This window comes from Ailuropoda melanoleuca, chromosome 1, assembly GCF_002007445.2.
Source record: "Ailuropoda melanoleuca isolate Jingjing chromosome 1, ASM200744v2, whole genome shotgun sequence".
NCBI classification, from domain to species: Eukaryota; Metazoa; Chordata; class Mammalia; order Carnivora; family Ursidae; genus Ailuropoda; species Ailuropoda melanoleuca.
The window spans coordinates 83,870,566-83,884,282 of record NC_048218.1 but is presented as its reverse complement, the minus strand read 5'-3'; the positions used below and the strand labels follow the sequence as shown (position 1 = coordinate 83,884,282).

The 13,717-nt window shown below is 37.7% G+C and overlaps 1 protein-coding gene across 2 annotated transcripts in view; it reads right to left on the bottom strand.

Moving 5' to 3' along the window:
• MRPL47 (mitochondrial ribosomal protein L47) overlaps positions 1-13,695 on the bottom strand; it is a 28,055-nt gene extending 14,360 nt beyond the window's left edge. The window contains exons 1-4 of one of the 2 annotated variants that reach the window (XM_034662523.1): positions 13,545-13,650; positions 13,269-13,344; positions 10,656-10,807; positions 9,879-9,939 (exon numbers count right to left, since the gene is read on the bottom strand). Coding sequence is in view for 1 of the 2 variants with exons in the window: in XM_002912450.4 (XP_002912496.2) it covers positions 9,879-9,939; positions 10,656-10,807; positions 13,545-13,642 (311 nt within the window). In the remaining variant the exon portion in view is untranslated. Of the gene's footprint in view, positions 1-9,878; positions 9,940-10,655; positions 10,808-13,268; positions 13,345-13,544 lie in introns of both variants that reach the window. The other variant, XM_002912450.4, reaches the window with a different exon arrangement.
• Between the last annotated feature and the right edge of the window lie 22 nt (positions 13,696-13,717).

The window sequence follows — 13,717 nt, the reverse complement described above, 5'->3', positions numbered from 1 at the left end:
TCTGTCAAATAAATAAATAAATAAAATCTTAATAAAAAATAATCATGCTTTGGTAGAGCAATCTTTTCACAGTGCACTCCCTGGAGATGGCAACCTTAAGCATTACACTTTGCAACCTGAAGATTTCATCTACTGAAAAAGACATCTCCAGAAAGACTCTCTTCAACCTTGTGCCACTAAAGTCCAAGGAATAGAATCTTGGATCCACACGACACATCTAGAAAAAGCACTAAACCCTGACTGGACTTGCACACCATCTAGTGACCTGAAAAGTATAAAGTTCCTGGAATTGAAGCAGACATGTGACGAGACAGCTTTCTCAACATGTCCAGACCAGGCCTGCATACCTTTTCCTGTTTGCTTCTACTGTCTCTTTCATGAAAAGAAAATACCCTTGTGCACATTTCCCAAATGCCTGTGAGGAGGGAAACCTTTTTTCATTTTGGCCTTTCATCATGATCTCCTGACGAACTACTTTTTCACTGGCTTTTTCTGAAGGGTAGAAGGTACAGAATTCACAAAAGTCTTTCATCTGAACTATTATCTGATTCTGGATTCTTATCCAGAGTCATGGTCTCTGAATATGCAACCTTAAAGGTTGTAGCATTGGATAATGTCTGTTTTCAAACAGTTCTTTTGAGATAACACTGTTTTAATACATCTTTGAAATTCTGCTATTTTTTGCAAAAGTTCACTAATCATCAATTCATGTTTACACCTGCACTGTATCTTTCAAAAGGCACTTGACTGATTTTTCCAGTGTGTTCTCGAAGTATCCACTATTTTGCTTTCATGGCTACTTTAAGTGGGGACTTGCAGGAAGCATACGTGACTCTGTGTTTGCCTCTGTAGGGAGAACTTTTCTCCTCTAAGTTGGAGTAAGTACCAAAAATATTTTCAGTTGAGTACTTTTAGATCTAGTGTCCTAGATTAGAATCATGAAATGATTCTGAATTGCTACTTCTTGTATTTTGTACAGTTATTTTAAATTTTTGTACTTTGCTGCCTGTTAAACTTTTGTAAAAACCATACCCAGACACGTGGAAGATGGCAGAGTAGGAGGGTCCTAGGCTCACCTCCTCCCACGGACACACCTAGATAACACCCCCATCAGTGTAAATAACCCAGAAAACGACCCAAGACTGGCAGCACAGACTTTCCACAGCTAAATGTAGAGAGGAGGCCACATCGAAGAAGGTAGGAGGGTGGAGACGTAGTGGAGAGCCAAACAAGCCTAGGGGACTGTCCGTAGGAGGGACCAGGTGGATGCAGAGAGGAGAGAGGAGCAGATCCTATGCCAGGCCCCCAGGCATGGAGGACCTGCACTGGGAAGATGAATCCCTGTAACATTTACCTTTGAAAAGCAGAGGGGCTTAATTTCTTGAATTCTTACAATCACAGGGGTTTAACACTTGTAACTTTAAAAAGCAGCAGGATTGCGTCCAAGAGAGTTGAGGGTGAGAGGAAATGGAGTCCCCATGCTTAAAGAAACAGTACAACAAACAGTCCAACTGAGATACAAAACAGAGCACAGGTTTGAAAGAATCCTGGGGTGTACAGGAGGGAGATTTGTTTGTTAATCTCGGGAACTATGCTGGAGGGGCAAGGATGTTAGGGAGACTTCACTAAGAACAAAGGAATTTTAGGTGCCATTTCCCTTCCCTAGATACACGGACACCTACAGGAAGCAGTGCAGTGCAAACACTCTCCACCTAGTTGGTACCAGTGTGCCTGGCCCCTATCCACTTCCACAGATCTACTCCCTCCAACCCGGCCTCCTCCCACAGCAGACCTGCACAAACTCTGCTATCACTGCGCACCTGCCCCTTTGTTCTTCCGTGGACCTGCTCCCTTCAACTCTCTCTCTGTAGGAGTCCATCCAAAATGGCACCACAACCCTGGCAGTGTGCAAGCAGCCCTGACAGGGGTCAATACCACCCCAAATTGACTCCCATCTTGGGGAGAGAGGAAGATAACCGCACACACTAGTTCCACCGTGCTCCCAGCAGTGGACGGGGAGCAGACACCTGGCATGACTGCAGGCCTTGCTCCACAATGAAAGCTTCTTAGGGGACAACACGGGGAGAACACCCTGCAGTTCGGAGCAACCGCAGCTCTAGCAAATGCCTGATCTGACCCAACTCAAGCCACGGTGGCCCCAGACTGGCACACTAACAACACCGGCACCAAATCCTGCCCACAACACACAAAGCAAATCATTGTAATGACCAGACTGACAATCCAAACACACCTCAGACACAAGGTGCATGCAACACACATAGGAGATAGCCCTAAAATGCCAGGTGCTGGTGAACAGGGGACACTGCACTGCAGGGCATACAGGACCTCTTCTTTCATGAGCAAGACACACAGCTGACTTTCCTAACACACAGAAACAGATGCAGAGTTAGACAAAAATGAGGAGACTGAGGAATATGCCCCAAATGAAAGAAAAGGACAAAATCACAGCAAGAGACCTAAATGAAACAGATGTAAGTAATTTTCCTGATAGAGAATTTAAAATAATGGTCATAAAGACACTCACTGGACTTGAGAAAAGAATGGAGGACCTCGGCGAGACCCTTAACAAACAGAAAGTATAAAAAAGAATCAATCAAAGATGAACAACTCAATAACTGAAATTAAAAATACACTAGAGAGAATAAATAGCAGACTACAGGAAACAGAAAAACAGATCAGTGACCTGGAGGACAGAATAATGGAAAGCAATCATGCTGAATGTGAGGGGGGAAAAATGAAAATAGACTTAGGGAACTCAGCAACACCATCAAGCATAATAACATTCATATTATAGGGATCCCAGAAGGGGAAGAAAGAAAAAAGGGGGCAGGAAATTTATTTGAAGAAATAATAGCTGAAAACTTCTTGAATATGGGGAAGGAAACAGAAATTCAGATCCAGGAGGCACAGAGAGCCCCCAACAAAATCAACCTAAGGAGGTCCACACCAAGACACATAGTAATTAAAATGGCAAAAAGTGATCAAGAGAGAATTTTAAAAGCAGCAAAAGAAAACAGTTACCTACAAGGGAAACCCCATAAGGCTATCAGCTGATTTCAGCAGAAAATTTGCAGGCCAGAGAGAGTGGCATGATGTATTTTAAATGCTGAAAGAAAAAATCTGCAATCAATAATAGTCTATCATCCAGCAGAGTTATCATTCAGAATACAAGAAGAGATAAAGAGTTTCCCAGACAAACAAAAGTTAAAGGAATTCATCACTAAAACAGCCTTATAACAGATGTTAACAGATGTTAGGTCTTTGAGTGGAAAGACCATAAGCAGGAATAAGGAAAGTAGGAAGCCCAAAAGCAGTAAAATTAAGTATTTCTATAAAAATGGTCTAGGAATTCACAAAATAGAAGGATGCAAAGTATGACACTATATACATAAAACATGAGGAGTAGAGGAGTAAAAGTTTAGTGGTTTTAGGATGGGTTCCAAACTTAAGTGACCATCAACCTAAGACTGATTGCTACACGCACAAGATGTTATATATAAACCTAAAAGTAATCACAAATCAAAAACCAGGAATCAATATATAAAAAATAACAAAGGAACCCAAATATATCCCTAAAGAAAGTCAGCAAACTATAAGAGAGCAAGAGAAGAAAGGAACAGAGGATAAAAACAATCATAAAACAGTAATAAAGCGGATAGCTATCAATAACTACTTCAAATGTAAATGGACAAAACGCTCTAATCAAAAGACAAAGGGTGATGAATGGATAAAAAAGCAAGACCTATCTATATGCTGCCTACAGGAGACTCATTTCAGACCTAAAGGCATATGCAGATTGAAAGTGGAGGGATGGAAAAGCATTTATCATGCAAATGGAAGCAAAAGGAAAACGGGTAGCAATACTTATACTGGACAAAAGAGACTTTAAGACATTAAGGCTATAACAAGAGACAAGGAAGGACACTATATAATATAAAGGGAACAATTCAACAAGACCTAACAATTGTGTATATTTATGTACCTAACATGGGAGCACCTACATACACAAAGCAGCTAATAACATAAAAGAAGTAACTGATAGTAATACGACAATACCAGAGGACTTTAATACCCCATTTACATCAATGGAGAGATCATCTAAACAGAAAATCAGCAAAGGAAGAGTAGCTCTGAATGACACATTGGACCAAATGGATCTAACAGATATATTCAGAACATTCCATCCTAAAACAGTAGAATACACATTCTTTTTCAAGAGCACATCAAACATTCTCCAGAGTAGATCACATGTTAGGCCACAAAAGAAGTCTTAACAAATTTTAAAAAATCGAAGTTGTACTATGCATCTTTTCTGACCACAAATGCTATGAAACCAGAAGTCAACTACAAGAAAAATCTGGAAAAAACATAAATACATGGAGGTTAAAATAACATGCTTACTGAAAAATGAATGGGTCAACCAAGAAATCAAAGAGGGAAAAAAAAAACAACAACAACACATGAAGACAAATGAAAATGAAAACAGCAGGTCCAAAATTTATGGGATGCAGCAAAAGCAGTTCTAAGAGGGAAATTTACAGCAATATAGGTCTATATCAAAAAGCAAGAAAAATCTCAAACAAGCAACCTAACCTTACACCTAAAGGAGCTAGAAAAAGAACAAACAAAACCCCAAACCAGCAGGAGGAAGGAAATAATAAAGATTAGAGCAGAGATGAATGAAATAGAAAATAAAACAACAGAGCACATCAATGAAACCAGAAGCTGATTCTTTGAAAAGATCAACAAAATAAACCTTTAGCCAGACTCATAAAAGAAAGAGAGAACCCAAACAAAATCATAAATGAAAGAAGAGAAACAACAAGGATTACAAGAGACTATTATGAAAAATTATATGTCAACAAATTGGACAATCTACAAGAAATAAATAAATTCCTAGAAACACATAACCTCCCAAAACAGAATCAGGAAGAAATAGAAAATTTGAACAGATCAATTACCAGCAATGAATTTGAAGCAGTAATCAAAAATTTCCAACCAACAAAAATCTAGGACCAGATTGCTTCACAGGGGAATTCTACCATTTATTTATTTATTTATTTATTTAAAATATTTATTTGAGAGAGAGAGAGAGACATCACATGCACACACACAGGTGGGAGGCACACAAGTGGGAGGAGCAGAGGGAGAGAGAGAGAATCTCCAAGTAGACTCCCCGCTGAGTGAGGAGTCCGATGTGGGGTTTGATCTCAGGACGCTGAGATCATGACCTGAGCCGGAATTAAGAGTCAGATGCTTAACCGACGGGGCCACCCAGGAACCCCAGGAAGTCTACCTTTTAAAGAAGAGTTAATGCTTATTCTTCTCAAACTATTCCAAACCATACAAGAGGAAGGAAAGCTTCCAAATTCATTCTATGATGCCAGCATTACCCTCATAGCAAAAAGAGGACTCCAGGCCAATATCTCTGATGAAGACAGATGCAAAAATCCTCAACGAAATATTAGCAAGAAAAATCCAACAATGCATTAAAAAAATAATTCACCATGATCAAGTGGGATTTATTCCTGGGATGAGAGAATGGCTCAATATTCACAAATCAATCAACATGATACATCACATCAACAAGAGAAAAGATAAAAACCATATGATCATTTCAACAGCTGCGGAAAAATCATTTGACAAAATACAGCATCTACTCATGATAAAAACCCTCAAAGTAAATTTAGAGGGAAAATACCTCAACATAATAAAGGCCATCTATGAAAAATGTACAGCAAACATCATACTCAATGGGGGAAAACTGAGAGCTTTTCCCCTAACGTCAGGAATAAGACAAGGATGTCCACTCTCACAACTTTTATTCTACACAGTACAGGAAGTTCTAGCCATAGGAGACAACAACAAAAAAAATAAAAGGCATCCAAATTGGTAAGAAAGAAAACTTTCACTATTTGCAGATGACATACTATATGTAGAAAACCCTAAAGACTCTATCAAAAAACTACTAGAACACATGAATTCAGTAAGGTCACAAGATACAAAATTAATCTACAGAAATCTGCTGCATTTCTAGACACTAACAATGAAGCAGCAGAAAAAGAAATTAAGAAAACAATCCCATTTACAACTGCACCAAGAATAATAAGGTACTTAGGAATAAACTTAACCCAGGACGTGAAAAATCTGTACCTGAAAACTATAAAACACCGTTGAAAGAAACTGAGGACAGCACATACAAAAAGATATTACATGCTCATGGCTTAGGAGAACAAGTATTACTCAAATAGCCACACTACTCGAAGCAATCTACATATTTAATGCAATCCCTATCAAAATACCAATAGCATTGTTCATAGAACTAGAAATAAGCAATCCTAAAATTTGCGTGGAACCACAGAAGACCCAGAACACCCAAAGCAATCATGAAATAGAACAAAACCAGAGGTACCACAATCCAGATTTCAAGTTATACTACAAAGCTACGGTAATCAAGAGTATGGTATTGGAACAAAAAAAGGCACCTAGATCAATGGAACAGAATAAAGAGCTCAAAAATAAACCCACAAAGGGCACCTGGGTGGCTCAGTCAGTTAAGCCTCCAACTCTTGGTTCACCTCAGGTCCTGATCTCAGGGTCCCACTCTGTGATCAGCAGGGTCTCCTTAAGATTCTCTCTCCCACCCCCTCCTGCTCCTCCCCGCCTCACGCACGTGCTCTCTCTCTCTCTCAAATAAATACATAAAACGTTAAAAAAAATAAACCCACAGTTATGTGGTCAATTAATCTTCAACAAAGAAGGCAAGATTATGGAATGGGAAAAAGACAGTCTCTTCAACAAATAGTGTTGGGAAAACTAGACAGCCACATGCAAAACAATGAAATCGGACCACTTTCTTACACCATACAAAAAAACAAACTCAAAGTGGATTAAAGACCTAAATATGAGACCTGAAACCATAAAAATCCTAGAAGAGAGCACAGGCAGTAATTTCTCTGATATCAACCATTCCAACATTTTTCTAGATAGGTGTCCTGAGGCAAGGGAAACAAAGGCAAAAATAAACTACTGTGGGGATGCCTGGGTGGTTCAGTCGGTTAAGCATCTGACTCTACATGTAGGCTCAGGTCTTGAACTCAGGGTCATGAGTTCAGGCCCCATGCTGGGCTCCACACTGGGTGTGGTCTACTTTTCATAAAATAAATTTAAAAAAATAAAGTATTGGGACAATTCAAATACAAAGCTTCTGAGCAGCAAATGAAATAATAAAAAAACAAAAAGACAACACACTGAACGGGAGAAGATATTTGCAAATGACATATCTGATAAAGCCTTAGTATCTAAAATACATAAAGAATTTATAGAACTCAACACCAAAAAACCCACAAATAACCAAATTAAAAAATGGACAAAAGACATGAACAGACATTTCCCCAAAGAACACACACAGATGGCCGACAGACACATGAAAAGATGCTCAAAATCACTTATCATCAGGGAAACGCAAATCAAAACCACAATGAGATATCATTTCATACCTGTCAGAATGGCTAAAATAAAAACCACAAGACATAAGTATTGACAAGGATACAGAGAAAAAGAAACTCTTGTGTACTGCTGGTAGGAATGCAATCTAGTACAACCAATGTGGAAAACAGCATGGAGGTTCCTCAAAAAATTAAAAATAGAATTACCATATGATCCAGTAATTTTACTACCGGGTATTTACCCGAAGAATACTAAAACAAATTTGAAAAGATATATGCAGCCGTGTGGTTACTGCAGCATTATTTACAATGGCCAAAGTATGGAAGCAGCCCAAGTACCCATCGATAGATGAATAGATAAACAAAATGTGGTATATATGTGCAACAGAATTTACTCAGCCATAAAAAAGAATGAAATCTTGCCATTTGCAACCACAAAGATGGATCTGGAACATATAATGCTGTGTGAAGTAAGTCCGAGAAAGACAAATACCATATGATTGCGCTCATATGTGGAATTTAAGAAACAAAACAAAGTAAAAAAGAGACAAACAACCTTAACTATAGAGAACAAACTGATGGTTCCGAGAAGGGAAGTGGGGGGTGGGGTAGTGAAACAGGTGAAGGAGATTAAGAGTATACTTACAGTGATGAGTAGTAAGTAATGTATAGAATTGATCAATCACTATATTGTATACCTGAAACTAATATAACACTATGTTAACTATACTGAAATTTTAAAAAAATGATGCACCCAATAAGGAGATGATCTCCAACACCTGGGCCTTGAGAAGACACAAACTTTAGATGGGAACTGCCAGAGAATTCTCCCTCTTAACCTTCCCTGTTACTCAAATGTGGCCTTACAAGGTTCCCAACTGTTTGGCACTTTCCCTTCCAGGTAGGACATGACAACCAGGAAAGGTCCTTCCTGGCACTGAAGGACAATACCACTAAATATTGAAAAACCGAGTCTAAATCAGCACTGCTTTCAAGGAAAGATCTTGATCAAAAGGGGGACTTGATCTTCAGTCCACACCTAACTAAAGTGGACTGAAGATGATGGAAGGGAATGCTGGAAGGGGGAGCGATACCACTCCATCTCAATTACAGGAAAAAATGCCAATTACAGATCCCTAACAGAAGAATCCTCAATAGAAAAAGAATCAATTACAGGCTCCAATGGGGAAAGACATACACTGTCATCTCCTACCAGAAACTGACTACCTCTGCAGCTCAGCTAATGAGAAACCATCATCACCCTGAATTCTTGCTTTTCTCCAATGTTCAATGGACTTTCATTCAAAACAACCCATCCAACTTTATCCATCCAACTTTATCCTCCTTCTCCATAAAATAATATTCCTCTGTTAGACTTGCCTATGGTTTTGGAATAGCTTGCTTGTCCTTAACTTCAATTCTGTTATTCCTGAATAAACCCATTTTTGCTGGTAAAATAACTGTTTTATTTTTAAGGTTAATAGCAAAATGGGTGAGGGGGGTGAAAAAGTACAAATTTCCAGTTTATTTATTCCAGTTTATTTATTTCCAATAAATAAGTCATAGGGATGTAATGTGACTATAGTTGATAATACTGTACTGCATATTTACAAACAGGAAAGCAGATCTTGAAAGTTCTCATCACAAGGAAAAAAATTTTTCTAATTATGTACAGTGACATATTTGAACTGGACTTATTAAGGTGATCATTTTACAATGCATACAAATATCAAATCACTACATTGTATCCCCAAAACTAATATAATCTTATGTCAATTACTCCTTAATAAAAATAAATACAAATAAGTAAGTAAATAATCCATTAAAAATGTAACCCTGTCTTAAATTCTCTCAACCCTCTCTAATTCATCAGGAAATCTGCCAGAAATATCTAGCTAAATTCCCAATTAAATGCACCCTCCAACATACTTCCCCAGAGTAAATAAAGATTACAGACCATGCACAAGGTAATAAAAAGGAGGAAGGCCTAAATGTAACAAACTCTTCCCATTTCATTAGTTTACTAAAATTGTTAGAATAAAGATGCTAGTATGCCTAGTAGCAGTTACAGTAAGATTTCTAAATCCCCAAATACTTGAGAACACTAATACATATGTCTAAATGTAATTTAACCTGTCACATATATAAAATCTTGAATGATTTTATACATCACCCATAGTATTATAAGACAAATCACGTTACTCAGTTTCTTACATCAAATAGATACAACGTTTATACCTCATTGTTATACTTCAACTGCTTCAAACACCTACACACACATATATATCCTAAGATTCTATTTTTAAGTAATCTCTATATCCAATATGGGGCTTGAATTTACAACCCCAAGATCAAGAGTCACATGCTCTACTGACTGAGCCTACATATTAATGTATTCAATATACTTACCAAAGTTTATGTAAATCTTCATTACTTTTATTCCTTAATTGCTGACAGGTCCATGAAGCTCCTATTAAAATTATGAAATTCACATGAAATAATATTCTAGCTATTTGCCCTGTGGCAAATTACTTAACCTCTCTAAACCCATTTGCTTATCTATAAAATATAATAGTTTTATATTATAGTATAACGCATAATTAAGATTAAATTGGCATTAAATTAGGTAACACACAAAAATATTAGTAATGTGACTGGCAACAGCATTCATCATAAATTAATATTCAATTATCTCTAAAAAATGAAATCTAAAACAAACCTTAAACCTCACTTCAATTAACAATTTGCTTTTTCTTTTTTAAATATTTTATTTATTTGTTTAGAGAGAGAGCATGCGTGTGCATGCAAGTGGGGGGACGGGCAGGGGGAGAGAGAATCTCAAGCCACTCCCAGGTGAACAGCACTGAGCCCGGATGCGGGGCCCAATCTCACGATCCTGAGATCATAACCTGAGCCAAAATTGGGAGTTGGATGCTCAACCAACCGAGCCACCCAGGTGCCCCTTTTAACAATTTCAACCTACTCCTCTTCTAAATCTTTTGCCAGCCTGCCAATCAACAATTAACTCTACTATTACATTATCCTTTTCATTTTCTTTGACATTCCCAAAGGAAGTCAAAAAAAGAAACACTTAAATGATTTCCAAGGTGCATAAATAATCCCAAAATGATAGAGGGTTCAATAAATATTAAATATATTTAATATTGATCAACCCAACTATCTTACCAGATTTCACTTTTTCTTCCCCCCAGTTCTTTGGGTCATCAAAAAATTCTTCCAGTCCTTTCCTTGACAACGTGGTATGAAGTAATTTACACTGGTGAAAAGATGTGACATTTGGTATGTTCTTAGGCAAAAGACTAAGGGAAAACCTGCAACTGAACATACATAAACAAGAGATTAAAGTTTTACAACACTGGATTTCATCAACAATGACTGGAATTATTTCCTCATCTCCAATGTTAAAAAAATTACTCAGGGTTTCTGCACAAGAAACAAACATAAAATGCTTCAGAAATTATTTTAAATATTGCATTACAGATGTTGCTACCCTTTAATTTTAGAGGTTAATATATTCACATGATTTTGGAGGTCATATATTTATATAATTTTATTTATTTTTTTAAGTAAGCTCCAACATGGGGCTTAAACTCACAACCCTGAGATCAAGAGTCCCAACCTCTAAAGACTCCCTCCCCACTGATATATTTCAAAGTAACATTTTTAGGCCTTTCATACACTGCTTGTGGTTCTAGGAGCAGATAAAAACATTCAAAAGGTTAATTTTGCAACATGTATCATAAGCCTCCATGCTTCCCCCTTCAACCCATAATTCCTCATCTAGAAATTTCAACTAAAAATATAGATGGAAATTGGTAAGTTAAAATATCTATTAAAGCATTATATGTGATATCCAAAAGTTGATAATAATGTAAATATGCGACCAGGAAATGGTTAAAAATTATTTGTGCATTTGGTTTTTTTAAAAGATTTATTTGAGAGAGGGAGAGAGAGTGTGTGAGCAAGTGTGTGTGTACTCATATGCACTGGTGCAGGGGTAGGGGCAGAGGAAGAATCCAAGGTGACTCCATACTGAGTGTGGAGCCTGGGTCGGGGTGGGGGGTAGCTCAATCCCACAACCCTAAGATCATGACCTGTGCAGAAATCAAGAGGTGGATACTCAACAGACTGAGCCACCTAGGCCCCCCAATTACTGTGTATTTGTATAATTTATTGTGCAGTAATTTAAAAATCATGTTGTTGTTGTTTTTTAAAAGATTTATTTATTTGTCAGAGAGAGAGAGAGAGAGCACAAGCAGGGGGAATGGCAGGCTGACGGAGAAGCAGGCTCCCCACTGAGCAAGGGGCCCAACATGGGACTTGATCCCATTGTGACCTGAGCCCCAAGGCAGACACTTAACTAAGCCACCCAGGGGTCCCTAAAAATCATGTTTTTAAAGAGTACATCACAAGTGTTGTATTTCTACCAAAAAAATTTAACCTGAATCTAACCACAAGGATGCAATCAGACAAATCCAAATGGAGGAATAATCTAAAAAGGCTCATTTTATAAAAAAATGTTCTGGATTGTAGACAATGAAGGAGACATAACAACTAATGCAACGAATGATCACTGACAGGACCCTTAAGAAAGAAAAAAAAGAAATTAGCAACATAATTGAGGACATTTGAATTTGGACTATAATGCTAGATAAAAGAACAGAAATTGTAGTATATTGATACTACATTCTCCAGTGTGATCACTGTAGTACTGTAGTTATTAAGACAGTGTTCTTGTTCTTAGGAGATATATACTGAAGTGTCACGATGTCTGAAATTCTGATATGCCTCAAACAGCTCAGAAAAAAAAAAAGGTGTGGATATAAAGAGATATAGAAAACGTGACAGAATTGCTAAGGATTGCTTAATAAAGATGAAGAGTATATGGTTATTCGTTGTACTATTCTTACAAGTTTTCTGTTGAAATTTTTAAAAATAACAAGTTGGGGAAACAAGGGTAAAGCACAAAACTGCATATATGTAAATATATTCTGGCTTTATTTTAAGATTACATCTATGTGTATATATGCAAAGTTAAAAAGAATGGAAGGAAATCTTCATGTATGAGTGGCAAAAATTATAGTCTATTATTACTTTCTTCAAAACTTTGCCTTATTTTCCCAAGCGTCTGCAAATGAACAGATATTCATTTAATAATAAAAATTTAAAATTTATTTTGGAGAAAAAAAGATGATGAGGAAGAGACAATTGATCCAAGTTTGTCACCTTTACCAAGTTACAACCTTTGAGCCTCTACAAAATGAAAAAAAATATTCTTATCTCTAAGGTAAGTGTAAGTAATAATATTGTAGCACATAATAGATGCTCAACAATTGTCTGTGCTGGATTCAAGGGCACATAGATTACTCCCTTTCAAGCCGGGCGATGGACTCCATCGCCAGAGGAGCGTGGAGCCTACTTAAAATAAATAAATAAATAAAATAATAATTTTAAAAAATCCGACATACTCAACTATGTATAAAATTCAACTCTTGACACACAAAAGCCAATAAAAGTGAGGAAACCATACACCATAAACTCTAGTTGGTCCGTCCAGAACACAAACTGTCTTTCCAGAAATAATGAACACCATACGCAGGATGTTCTTTTCTCACACCTGCAGGGCTACTTTCCGTTCATTTCACTACTTTCATTTATTCACTCAACATTACTAAGCAATCTCTTTGTGATAGATTCTGGAAGTACAAAGGCCTCTCCGTTTTTATCCATCCAAACCTGACTCCGTTCCATAACCAAAAACTCTTTAGTGCAACTCACCCAGCCAAACAGGATGCTTCTGTACCTCTAGGTTTAATTCAACAAATGCTGGGTATCCACAGACCCCACGGACTACCTGGTCCACAGTAGGAGAAAACAAAATGAGGAAGGAACGGAAATGTCGGAGGCGGGCGACTTTTTAAGGTCATTCCCTCCTCACTCAAGTGCGTTTGGTCTCAGCCATCCGCATGGCCTCTCAGCTGTTTTCAGCATCTCGGCAGCCAAACAAGATCTAAAGTCGAAGAGGAGAACAAACCTACTCCTCACATCACTTACCCTGTGCTAGCTAGGGCCTGAGGACTTATAAGTGACCTGGAAACCTTCAGGCCGGTTAAGGCTTTTCTGCAAAGAACGCCGAAACTGGCGGCAGCCATATTTCCACAGAAATAGGCACCCCCCCCTTTTTTTTCTCCGAAGACGTTACTTCCGGTGTCTCACCGGATGGAGAA